The 13,376-nt window shown below is 49.9% G+C and overlaps 1 protein-coding gene across 10 annotated transcripts in view; it reads left to right on the forward strand.

Annotated features, from left to right (window-relative positions):
• The window catches only part of CLEC16A (C-type lectin domain containing 16A), a 196,458-nt gene that overhangs the window by 73,933 nt on the left and 109,149 nt on the right, over window positions 1–13,376 (forward strand). For all 10 annotated transcript variants that reach the window (XM_072835793.1, XM_072835795.1, XM_072835794.1 and 7 more), the window contains exons 13-17: window positions 6,211–6,333; window positions 8,655–8,764; window positions 9,506–9,550; window positions 11,859–11,909; window positions 12,733–12,861. In XM_072835793.1, the coding sequence (XP_072691894.1) occupies window positions 6,211–6,333; window positions 8,655–8,764; window positions 9,506–9,550; window positions 11,859–11,909; window positions 12,733–12,861 (458 nt within the window). The remainder of the gene's footprint in view (window positions 1–6,210; window positions 6,334–8,654; window positions 8,765–9,505; window positions 9,551–11,858; window positions 11,910–12,732; window positions 12,862–13,376) is intronic.

Below are 13,376 nucleotides of genomic sequence, written 5' to 3' on the forward strand. Positions count from 1 at the left end.
TGCCTGGGTGGCTCTATGGTTGAGCATTTGCCTTCGGCCCGGGGCGTGATCCTGGAGACCCGGGATGGAGTCCCACATCGGGCTCCCTGCATGGAGCCTGCTTCTCCCTCTGCCTGTGTCTCTGCCTCTCTCTCTGTGTGTCTCTCATGAATAAATAAATAAATAAATCTTTAAAAAAAAAAAAAAAAAGACTGGAAGTGTATATTAAGGGAGTTTAATTCCTTTCCTGCTGGTCCTGTTCATTTATTTACTCACTCAACCTTCTAGCAGAGATTTTAGAAGCCTTGTCTATCTGATGCCAGGCACTGTGGTTAATATGGAGAACACAGTGGTGAACCAAACTTGTATTTCCACGGAGGTGAGGGTGCCCGCTGCGGAGAGTGCAGGGCGAGAGGGGCGGGAGCTGAAGGAGCGTGACAGGTAAGCAGGACCGCATGGCAGTGAGGACCTTTGATTGTATCTTGATACAGCAGGAGCTCTGAAGGCTGTTTGACCAGGAGAGCGTTTGTGCAACCTGCGTGGCTTCTGTTTACCTTCTTTTGAAAGTGATTGCTTTGTCTGAAATCGCCTTCCGTTCCAAAAGACTGCGTCGGTTGGGAAGAATGTGTGCTTGAAGTTACCCGGTTGTTCACATGGGTGCAGCTGCATGCCAGGCAGTACACACAGCCCAGGGGCTACAGACTCCAGGCCTGCTGAAGCTGGGATCGCCCTCCACTCATCGGGCGGGTGGGTGGGCGATGCTGGGCAGGGTGTGCTCCAGGAGATGGGCAGGCTGGAGCCCATGTGCAGGGAGTGGACGGGCAGTGACAGCCGTGCGGGGGATGCTGAAGGTCGAGAGCCCATCTGGCCACTCTGCATCCCTTGGTAAGGGTTCATGACAGTTCAGCCAGAAGACGGGCAGGGTGGAGAGAGAGGGGCAGGTGTGGACAGTGTGGAGGAGGTGAAACTGAAGGGCTTTCTTGTCATTCGATGGGTATGTGCTGTACATTTAATATGCGCAGGGCATTGTTGTAGGTTCTGGAACAAGTCTGAGGAGCCTCCATCAAGCGAACAAGTGAATGAGAAGAACTCGGGTTGTGTAGTGGCAAAGAGGTACTGACCAGCTAGGTAGAGCCCAGACCTCAGAGGGCCTTAAAGGCCCTGAAAAGGGTTTTATATTTTATTCCAAGTGCAATGGGAAATCTTAAAGGGTTCCCCCCCCCCTTAAGATTTATTTGAGAGAGAGAGAGAGAGAGAGAGCAGGTGGAAAGGACAGAGAGAGAAAGAATCCTCAAGCAGACTCTGCTGAGCGTAGATCCCAATACTGGGCTTGATCCCAGACCTGAGATCATGACCTGAGCTGAAATCAAGAGTCGGATGCTTACCTGGTTGAGCCATCTAGGCATCCTAGAAGCCCCAAGTATTTTTAAGTAGAAAAGTGACATGGTCAGATGGATATTTTTTAAAGAGCAGTCACTACTGGATGGAGAGTAGATTCAGCAGGTGAGGGAGAGTTGCAAGAGGGAAAGTGTAATGACCATTAGGAAGCCACTGCAGTAGTCCAGGCAAGGGATAATGTGGGTTGAATCAGCATGTTGGCCATAGAGCTGGAGGAAACTGGAAGGGTTTACAGTATGCTTTGGACCCAGAGCCAGGATGAGCTGATAGATTGGATGTGGCAAATAGAGTGAAGGGAACACTTGGGCAACTGTTTAGGGCCATTTATGAAGATGAGGAGACAGAGAAGCAGGCCTGGGGGAGGGGAGTCCTTCTTGGTTTGGATGGGAGAGGGCACCAAGGGAAGAGTCTGGGTGACACCCGGGTCCCTGCCCCTACCCTGTGTGGCTAGTGGTGCCATTTCCAGAACCCAGTGAGCAGATTTGGAGAGGGAGCTGGAGACTTAGGTTTGGTACCTGGGGTCCAAGTGCCTGGGGGACCCCAAAGGAAACTGCTTAGTAAGAAGCTGCTATCTGGTTTATGCTCCAGTCCTGGCCTGTGGGCACAGGGTCTGTATTTGGTGAGGGTCTTCTGGTGGTGGTGGTGGTGGTTGGTTGGTGGTTGGTTTTTTGGTTTAGGCAGCAGGCAGTTAGCTGTACGTAACCTTCAGCCTCTCTTCCCTGGATCCATACCCTCCAAGCAGGGCCCCTAATGAAATGGTCTCTTTCCGATAGATTTTTCATCATAAGACAATTTTAACATAAAAGCAATGTTAATAAAAACCAAATGTTAGCTCAGGCCTTCCAGTAAATCATAATAGATTAGATGCTGCACCGAAATGAATATCCCACTGTGGAAAGGGTTGACCAGTTGGAGAAAGGCACTCGTTGTGATTCAATTGGGCCACATAATGAATTCTGGTTCATATCTGTAATAGCAAATGCAGCCTTCCCTCCTTTGTCAAGTCTGCAGAGGCCCAGCCCAAGGGAGGGGGTGAGTCCTGCATCTTTTGTATTCTTACAGATTTCCCCACTCCACCCACCACCCTCTTGCCCCATCCATTTATCATTGTTTACCCGAGAGGAATCTCGAGCTTTTTGGGTTTTGTTTTGTTTCGCTGAGAAGTTACTGGAACACAGACAAGAGGTATGGGAAAGGTTGAAAGGTAATAGGATAAGGGGAGGCTTTCGCCATGCAGAGAGCTGGCAAACCGTCATTTTGGATCTCAACTGACACATAATCAGAACTAGAAGTACATTGGAAATCGGCCCAACATCTGGTTAGCTTTCGAAATAGTTGGTCTATAGTTTTCCAAAGCTGGCAGTGCTTGTGTGACTACAGCCAAGGAGACCTCGCGTGGCCAAAACAAAACACATTTTTTGCCCATCATTTACCTGGTGCTATTGTGGTCTCTTTAGCCAAGGTGTCTTTTCATGTAGCTTTGGTCTGGATCTTTCCTACCCCTTTCTTGGGTGGGGGCTCCTGTTAAGGAGGCAGAATCCAGAAGTCAGAACTCAGAAGGGAAGCTTAGGAACTGGTTCCTGACATCACGGAGCCACACCCTTCCCTTCTATTTTGGACTCTTTGAATTTGTTGGGAGTGCCACCCGTGCCTTCCCCCCGAACCCTGTGATCACTGGGTGGAAGCGATGCAAAGGGAGACCCTTTCTGACTCATTTGGACAGAGCAGGATCTGACCCCAGCGGGAAGAGAAGGAGGCATGTGGTCTGCTGGAAGTCTGAACGTGCTAACGCGCCTTCCCAGGCCATGTGAAGTACATCTGGGTTTCTTTGGAATTTGTCTGTTGCTCAGCACTTAAGGGTTGAAGCAAATAGGACAATATATTATCCCAGTGTTTATTTCAGTCCAAGGGAATGGCTAGCAAAGAAACTCAATCAGGCTTGCAACAAAATGCGCGCGCACACACACACATGTGCCGGTTCCCTGTTCACATGCATGTCCTTGTGGTATCGCGACATTGACCTTGCTCATTAACAGCTCTCAACCACTAATTTGTTTGGACCCAGAAGAATGTCTGGAGCTTTCAAATGGATGCACAGGCCTTGAAAGCCCAGGGCTGGGATGGGATTATTGAGAGTAATGGAGGGGTGTTAGAGGCCACAATGGAAGGAAAAGAGAGATACGAGAGCAACTGAGGCCCTTGGCCCACAAAGAACTTTGGGGAAAGAACAGAGATGTTTTCAAAGGGTTTTTTGGTCTTTTTTTTTAACCAAGTTTTTCCACGTGTTGCATGGGGTTGACCCTGTTCTCTGTCTCCCTATTGGCTGGTGGTAAAATCTACTTCACGTAGAATGCGTTGCAATACCAAGTCTGTTTTGGGGAGAGTGCCTTGAGGAGAGAGGTCACCTTGGGCCAGTGGTGACCACTCCAGAGGAGGCATGAGCACAAGTAGATCATGTCATCCTCACCAGCTGCCTTCCAGGGGTCTTGGCAGGCAAACATTGCCTGTCCCTTCCCCCCACCATCTGCCTCATCACTTCCTTCCAGCACCCCCGCCCCCCGCCCCCAAGGATCCCCTACCCTCCCTAAGTTCTACCACATTCCTTGCAGCCATTCCCTGTGCAGCTTGGGGCAAGGTCTTGCCCATCCTCAGAATCCTACCTGAACAGCCCCTCGCTGAGTCGGCCCCCCAAATAGCAGAGCATTTGGAAGTTAGCTGGATCTTGTGCACCTTTGGAATTGTCCTATTCTAACTGTGTGCCAACTTGCTCTGTGACCTTGGAGGCGTAACACTTAACATGGGCCCTCCTATCCAACTAGAGGAGGAGTTGGCACTGGAATCCGGCCCTGTGAAGTTCTTGAAGGAAGTGTTCTGTCCCTCGAGGTCCCAGCCCCCCTCACTTCACAGAGATTGGAGCCACCAATTGAGGAAGGTCAGGATAACCTTGGAGTGTTTATCTTCCTGTCCAGAGAAGATTTTGCCACAGATTTCCTCATTTCTGACAAATTCTCAGAGAGTGGAGGCAGTCCCAGGAAAGAGACAGAATGGAGTGTGCCATGGAAATTCCAGAACCAGCTCCAGGCTCGGTCTGTCCTGTTCTGCCGACTACCTCCACACTCCTGAGGGAGCCGGTAGCTGCGCCCCTCCCGCTGACCTCACTGAGAGGGGATGAGGGATGGCCCAACCGAAGAGCATTTCTTCCCCAGAACCACTGACTGACATTTCCCAAAGGGCCAGAAATGGGAGGGCAGGGAGATATGAGGGTGCTGTTGACATCTCTGGGAAAAAAAAAACAGCCCCCCAAAGATTCACTTGGTGCTCTTCTTGCCATTTAATAAACCAGGATGCTTCAGAGTTGGACATGGAGCATCAAAATGGGATATAGAACCCGCAAATTAAATTTTCGCTGCAATCACATTTTTTGATGAAGCCACGTTGGTGAGGCACGCGCGCAAGAACGACCCAGCTCAAGCCCTCAGGCCGTCCCTCACCCATGTCATCTCGTTGGCGTGGCTTTAGCCTTTGGTTTGGAGCTGGAAGGAATTCAATATAGCAAGATATATTGTTATGGTTTATTACGTCAATGTGTGTGTGTAGGAGTCACTTAGAATCCAGACAGTCAGCTCTTCAATGCTATTCTCCACTGTTCTGTCAAGGTTCTAAATGAAGCGTCATCTAGTACTCAAGGGGCCGTATTTCAAGAGTTCCGAGAAGTGCCACCTTCCCCCCTTTTGTAGAATAACAGGAAAAGACGTGCTTTAAGCACAAACAATCCATTCAGCTCTCCAACCTTGGAAGCTAGTAAAATGTTTGTTTCTGTGAGTGTGTTTTTCCAGAGCCACGTCACTAGAGAGATAAGGATTTGAGGCAACCCTCACCCCACACCTGGTCTGCTGCAGTGGCCCTCACAGGTCCTCCCACCACCCCGGCCCCCAGGTCCTGCTCTGGGGGAGAGGATACCAAGTTCACTGCTGGACTTGTGTGCACTCCTGTCCTCTTTCCCATCTTGGCTTTTTGTCTTTGAAATGCCATCAGCTTTTACTGGCAGAAAAAAATGATTCTGTTGCCTCTCAAGGACAGACCTGCGCTGTTGGCATCTTTGTATTTGCACCTGTCTGTCGTAAGGGGTAGCCCAATGTCTCTTGCCAAGGCTGCCCCTGCCTGTGCGCTCGTCGGCTGCCAGGTGCTTGAGGCGCAACTATGGGGCATGAGTATGACTGTAATTTCCTTTCCATCTGGTCCGTTCCTCTGGGTCTGCATTTGCCCCATCGTGGGATGTGTCTGATACGGGGGCTACCACTGGTGGGATGCAGACCTGGCATGGGAGGGCAGAGCAGCACACCATGCAGAAATTACTCTGTTTCCATCCCTGTTCCAAGCAGCCCCACCCCCAAGTATGTCCAGGAGCTTGTCACCGTTGGGGGCTAGCACGTCTTCCGCACCTCTTACGTACCTGCCAACCCCCCCCGCCCTTTTTAACAAAAAGAGCAGGCCTTGGGCCACGTTGAGTAGTATCCGGTATGCAGTCTTTGGTTAAAAATGGAAAAACGTTGTCTTTTTCTTTAGTACGGTCACTGGCAGTGTTGCAGCAGTGCCAGTTCCCTGTTTACAAATGGTGATAGAAAATGTAGGTTTTAATATGTGGATTTAAGTTCCATCCATGGAGAACTCGGCTGCAGTGAGAGTTCATGCAGCGCCAGTCATGACAGAAATCACGGAGATGGACTCTGGGTTGCCGAGGTGGGGGCAGCACCGCTCCAAGGCGCCTTTCAGGATGAGTGGGATGCTTGATGAGGCGACTGCACTGACAGCTTGCCCCTTTCTGGGTTCTAGGCATGGATCCTGAGAAACTCGAGCAAATCCAGCTCCCAGTGCCCGGTGCGGCCGAGAAGACCACCTACAACCACCTCCTGGCCGAGAGGCTCATCAGGATCATGAACAATGCTGCCCAGCCAGGTGCCTGGGAGTGGCTGCTCATGGGAGTGGTGGAGGCAGAGGGACCAGTCTCCCAACGGTGCACCAGGAATCCTGGGTTCTAGACCTGGCCTTTCTGGGAATGCAGACTGATCTCAGCCGCTCCTGGGCCGTGCATACCCTGGGCCACCCGTCCCGTCCTGTCCAGCCATGTCTTCACCTCGGGGTCTCCTCCTCTTGCCTCCTCCATGGTGCTTGTGCCACACTCTGTCTTTCTCCTCCTCCAGTTTTGCCAGTGTCTGCAGCCTTCCTCTCAGGGTGGCCAAGGCCATGTCCGAGCATGAACCAGGCTGAAAGCGTGCGGGCGTGGGGGCGGGAGGGGAGGTTCAAATCAGGGTCTCTTGGTAGTACAAGATGTGTGCAGCATCTGGCACCAGTCAGCCCAGTTCTGAGATTCTTGCTAAGGATCTGCAGCCATAGCAAGGGCTGGAAATAGCAGGTGGAATGAGCTAGCACAGTGGTTCTTAAGTGGGGATGACTTTGCCCCCCAGGGGACATTTGGCGATGTCCAGAGACATTTTTGCTTGTCACAGCTTGAGGAGGTGGTGCTATTGACATCTAGGGGACAGGGCTGCTGCTGAATGTCCTGTTGCACACAGGGTGGCCTCCATTGACAGAGGATCAGAAACAGATCTGAGCTCAAGAAACCCTGATTGCAAGGCAAGCTCTCTAGAAACAGAGGGGCAAAAAAAAAAAAAAAAAAAATAGAAACAGAGGGGCCATTAGGATGTGAGTGAGGGCATAGCAATGGGCCCAACAGAGACATGATCTGGTTAAGAGAGAGCCACTGCTCTGTACAGTAGGAACAGTCTGTGGATAAACCCAAGTCAGGCTCAGAGGGGAAGGGCAGGGCTGCGGGTGATAGTTGCAGGCCGAGACTTGAGAAGTCAAGGGGTATGGGTTCCATGAGGCAGCCAGAAGCCCAGTGCGCCTTTGGGGAAGAGAGTACAGAGGCTTGGGGAACTGGGTCCATGGACACATGTTGACTGAGTGCCTCTTGCATGCCATCCACTGTGTGCAAATGAGCAAGGTAGAGGAAGTGCAGGACAGATGTGGCTCCTGCCTTCTAGGAGCCACAGCTGAGGGTCTGTGAAGTCCCAGGGGTCAGGGACCCCATCTGGAGAGACACTCTAGAGCTCAGGAGTTCAGGGTCAGAACTAACATGGTGGGACTCTAAGGCACGTGGGTGGTTTTTAAAGCTGTGGGTGGTTTTTAAAGCCACAGGAGAGAAGAGAGGCACTTTCTCCAACCTCTTTAGAGCACCCATTGCAGTGGGTTTTTCCAGAGAGTCCTGGAGGGAGGGTCTGTCACATGCCCAGTACCGTGCTTGGCACGCAGCTTGGTTGCCATTGTCAGAAACCCTACACAGAAGAGCCGAAACAATACAGAGAAACAAACTACTGGCTTGTGTAACGTGAAGTCCAGTGGAGCCTGGCTTCAGGCACAGCTGGATACAGAAGCTCAGACAATGTTTTCAAAAACTATTTTTGGACTCTCCCACTTTGTGTGTTAGAGGATAACTGCCAGCGGCAGCTCCAGCCATCTCTTTCTCTATGGGGGTTCTGGATTTGCCTTAGACACACTCTGGGCAGTCTGGTGGGAAGGGTGGATTTGGGGTCAGTACGCGGAACACTGTATGAAAGATCGACAATGTTGGCAAGGCTGCAGATGTGGCTGACGTGGATTGTAATGCTTGTGCCACCCAGGATGCCACCACTGTTTCTGTCCTTCCCTCAATCCAGCATGAGGAGAGGTTCTCTTGCTCAGTGTCCAGCATGTTGTGGCATTGAGCCTTATTGGTTCTGACTGGTTCCCTAGCTCATCCGCTCCCCAGTCCCTGTGACTGGAGGAATAGAGCACCCTGACCGGCCTGGGTGATGCTGCTCCTCTCTGGGACAGAGCAGAGGGACTGGCTTCACCCAAATTATAGACCCAGGAGTGGGGTTGGTGATTCTCCAAAGGAGAGAGGGGGTTCTTGTTCCTGAGAAGAGAAAGGAACCCAGCCAAGGAAAGCAACCACAGATGACCACTTTCTCAGCCTTCAGGAATAATTAGTAATAATCTTTTCCTGCCTCCCCTCCCCTGAGAAAAGGAGTGCAAGGGAGAATTCGGCATAGGCAGTTCAGATGGAACCTTCTATTACAATCGATGCGGGAGGGGTTGGCATGTGAGTTCCCTGTGTCTCCACTGGATGGCAAGGGTCCATCAGCTGACCTTGTTAACCTCAAAGTGGGTAAAGCAAGGAACCTTGTTTAAGGGCTTCCCCCTGGGGGGTGCAAGGCTGACCCTGGTTTCCCCTGCAGATGGGAAGATCCGCTTGGCCACTCTGGAGCTCAGCTGCCTGCTCCTAAAGCAGCAAGTGGTCACCAGCACGGGCTGCATCATAAAGGACGTGCACCTGGCTTGCCTGGAGGTGAGGGCCCGCTCCCGCTGCCTGTGCTCCACAGGAAGGGGGAGGCCGTGGGAAGGAAGCTGCTGGGTCCTGGGTTTCGCTTCACCAGTGAGAAGCAGTGCCTAATAGCCCTGACGCCCCCCCCCCCCCCCCCCCCGCAACCCACTTGTTCCGGTGGACCTACCCTTCCTCTGAGGCTGGCTCCGTGAGCCCTCCTAAATACTGAATTTCAGGAATTTCTGTTAGAATTATTGGCTCTGTATTTGCCAATCAGAATTTTGTTACTTTGTGTATTACAAGAATTTTATACATAGCCAAACACGTGCACTCTTTTTATTTATAGTTTATTGTGCTAATATCTACATTCATTGTTTTTAGTTTTTATTGCTCTCTCCCTTATTTTTCATGTTTATTTGGGAACATTTAGAAAATACAGAGGTAAAAAGGAACAAATACAGTTGACACTTTGGTGTGTCTGTCCAGATACACATGCACTGACATTTATAACCATATTTTATAACCCAGTCACCCCGCCTGCCTGTATGTTAACAGCTTTCCGTGTCACTGCCTAGAATCCTCTCTTCTGCCTGTTTTAATTTTGAACTCACCCTCATTCCGTCCCTCCCTCTCTGTTACGAACCACTTTACAGATTTAAGGATGTGAGCCCAGCTTCTCATCTGCTTGATAAGTACTCAGATTTTGGAATTGGGAACTTAACCCAACTCACCGGCCTCCCTCCCACCTTCCCTCTCTTTCAACAGGGCGCCAGAGAAGAAAGCGTTCACCTAGTACGGCACTTTTATAAGGTGAGTTGCCAGAGCGCTGGGGAAGGTGGTGTGGTGTGTGTCACATACATGGGATTGTAGTATCTGGGCGTGCACACGTACAGATCACAAGTCTGTGGTTACTTCTTATACCTCTGCATACTGAGTAAGCCGTGTCCAGGCCCCTGAGCCGCGGGCTCCGGGCCCCTCTCTTTTGCCCCTGCTCTTCTTATTGTACACCTTTGGAGGGCTCACCCCTAGAGTCTGACAGTTTGTTTCTCAATTACATATACATTTGTTTATTGATGAGTCTACATATAAATTGGGAATTACATGCGTGCACGTGACTGTTACATATGTAAATTAATATGTTCGTGTGCTATGTATGTTTCACGAATTCTGTGCCTGTGTGTTATTTATAGACGGGTATGCCAAGGCACCTCATGCAGGCTTCTAAACGTTTATCATTAAAAAATAAATAAATAAAAATAAAAAATAAACGTTTATCATTAAGGTTATTGAGACTTTCTACAGGACACCATGACTCTGAGTCACCAAGTAATTTGTAGATTTCCTCTTCAGATTCCAGATGGTTAGTTTTGAAATATCTCACTGGGATGGCTTTGTTTTGCTCATGTATCTAAAGCATGATGTATTCTCAGGGCAATGCATCATCTGTCAGCAGCAGATGGATTAATCCACATTCACACGGGTGCTGTGGCTCCCTGGGTTTTTGACCTAAGCGTCCGGTCACCCCAGGTCCAGTCAACCAGAGTTTCTCTGTCGTATTGTGTAGTCTCTACAAACTGTTGTGGATTTTAGGCACATATGCACCAGATCCCTTTTCTTGGCAGGAAGCTTTTTAAGCCACTTTCCATTATTGTCAGTGTTTGCTGACAGAAAATGAGGTCTTATAATCTGGAAACCCAGCTTGCTAGGCTCAGACAACCCCATGCAGCTGCAACATGGTGGATGCACCCAGATGAGGCTGGGCCACCGTGGGCCCCCATGGAGGTCCCAAGCTCCCCATGGACCATCCTGAGGGGCTTGGCCTCTGAACGAGGTTACATGTCCTCAGCAAATCCAGAAAAGAGTGGGAGCCTTACGGCTGCATTTGTCATCTCTGGGTCTCTTTCCTGGGTAACTGCTCTTCGTTTGTTTCCCCCCTGGAAAGCCTTTGCATTGCAAAATCAAAAAGACAGAGACATATAGGTAGATATTGTCCCTCTGGGACTTTTCTGTATCTTTAGCAAAAGGAGAGCTGTATTTAAATTGTGGCTCTCTTCCCCCTACCCAGATTGTTCTTTTATCCTGTAAGGTATATACCCTAAGTGTAATGTCTCAGAAGCTTTTGGATGTTTTCAGGGTTGTGATTTCTGCGGTTCTTACATGATACTTATGCAAGAATATTCAAGTTTATTTGTAGTTCTGACAACTGGAAAAATATATAAAGGACCTTCTTCTTTTCCCACCCTATGTATTTGTGTATGTGTGTGTGTGAGAGAAAGAGAGAGAGAGAGAGAGAGAGAGATTCAGGACTTAGGAGAGAGACAGGACAGTTCGAGTAGTCATGATGCATTCAGTTGAATCTTTGCTCCTCCTTAGCTGTGCTCCTTCCAGGGGTGACCATAATGACCATGAGTGTTAGCATTTACCAGCCCCAACTTAGTGGCAGGCTCTGTGGTCAGCACTTTACTTGGGTTAACTCATGTCATCCTCACAGTGACCCACATAAGTGTGGGCTGTCATTCCAGTCTTGCAGTGAACCAGAGAGAGGCTCTGAGAGGTAAAGCTGGGATTTGGCCCCTGGTTTACGTGTCTCAGAGCCAGGCTCTTACCTACCGCAGCCCTGCAGAACTACACAGCCCCACAGGTGTGCCTCAGAAATGAACAGAACAAGCTATATAATTTTAGTGTTAAGTACGCTTAATTATCTTCTTCCTTTCTGTGGCATGGAGCCTCATAGATTTAACATGGCAACAGAACCAGGCTTCCCATTTCTCCAGTCATCCACAACACATAGATGATGTTAAACACTTGCAATTCTATCCACTTTTATATTTTAATTATATACGGTCTTATTTTTGTCGTTTTAATTAGCTGCCTTGACACAAGAAATCCAACTCTATATGCTTAAAAAAAGGAGAGAAACATTGAGAGGTGCAATATGATATTGGGGCTTTCATTTGAGCGTGTGTGTTCGTGTTCATGTGTGTATTTTACTTCCTGATGATTTACGAGAACTCACTAATGAGAACCAGATGGCCCCAAAAGCTATGAACTCGAGTTTATAATACTTCGGCATTTATGGAAAAAATACGCATAATGTCTCTCCCTTACTTCATTTTAGGGAGAAGAAATTTTTTTGGACATGTTTGAAGACGAATACAGGAGCATGACAGTAAGTGATGGGCCAGGATGCACTTGGTCACCTGCGAGGCTCATCCTGCAGATCCATGAGAACGCTGTCTAACCGGGGCCTTTCTGACCGGACTAGTGGGGAAGTGAACTGGAAATGGTGCCTTCTCATCTCCACCAGTGTTGAAATTTCCGATGACCCTCAGGCTATTTGGGCTATGCCATCAATGGGTCAGAAAGATTCACTTTGATACAAATACTCTTTGACTGATGACCCACACCATGTCAGGAGCTGCCATCACTAGGTCCGCTGTCATCGTTCTTTTTTTTTTTTTTTTTTTTTTTTTTTTTAAAGATTTTATTTATTTATTCATGATAGTCACAGAGAGAGAGAGAGAGGCAGAGACATAGACAGAGGGAGAAGCAGGCTCCATGCACCGGGAGCCCGACATGGGATTCGATCCCGGGTCTCCAGGATCGCGCCCTGGGCCAAAGGCAGGCGCCAAACCGCTGCGCCACCCAGGGATCCCTGTCATCGTTCTTGAGAGCACGAAGAGGGAGGCAGGCTGCGGTCCGGGACCTGCTCCCTGCTGGTTGGAGGGGAATGAGCCCATGAGAGAGCACGGCTTTTCACAGAACAGAGGCAGCTTCTCAAGAGTGTCTAAGCTGTCACTTTAAGGGGAGGAAAAATCTGTGTCTTGGGAAACAGAGGCTCATGTCTCACATACCTGGCTGCCTTGAGACCTCATGGCAGCCTTACTGTGGGCTCGCTTGACACACTTGCTGTATGAGGGTATAGGCAAGGAGCCTGTGTGACCTGCCCCATCTCCTTCCTTTGGTGAGGTTTCCTATGATGTCTCTTCTAGATGAAGCCCATGAATGTGGAGTATCTCATGATGGACGCCTCCATCCTGTTGCCCCCAACGGGCACGCCACTGACTGGCATCGACTTTGTGAAGCGGCTGCCGTGTGGCGATGTGGAGAAGACCCGGCGGGTGAGTAAGCACAGGTGGGACCCACCAGCCATCTAGGTCAAGAAACCACCTTCCAACTCGCTTTGGGATAGTTGCGTGGATGGCACCCCCCCTGGCCACCTGCCACCAGGAGGAACTTCCCAATCCTAAATCAGGATTGAGATTCCACTGTGTGAATGCCAGGTGGGCTGCCTTGGCCGGTGCAGAGCAGGGCCCCTAGCCCCAGGCTCTGGGCTGCTGTCAGGCACCTGGGGGGAATGAGCAGAGAACAGGCAGTCCAGGTGAGGCCCTGGTGTGAAATCCTCTCCCCAAGAGGCTTAGGACCCCCGGAGATGGCGTGACAGTAAGGAATCTGAGGGATCTGAGGGCGAGGCACACACAAATGAGATTGTGATTCTTGCTGGCCTGCTCTCATGTGTGAAGAGCAGAGAGGTTCTCAGAACCCTGCTGGAGTGTGCATCCCTTATCAGCACTTTTTTTCTGAAGCCGTCTCACAGGGCTGTTCATGGTATTTTATCTCTCGCGTAAGATCAGTT

The sequence above is a fragment of the Canis lupus genome, chromosome 8, assembly GCF_048164855.1.
Source record: "Canis lupus baileyi chromosome 8, mCanLup2.hap1, whole genome shotgun sequence".
Taxonomy (NCBI): Eukaryota; Metazoa; Chordata; class Mammalia; order Carnivora; family Canidae; genus Canis; species Canis lupus.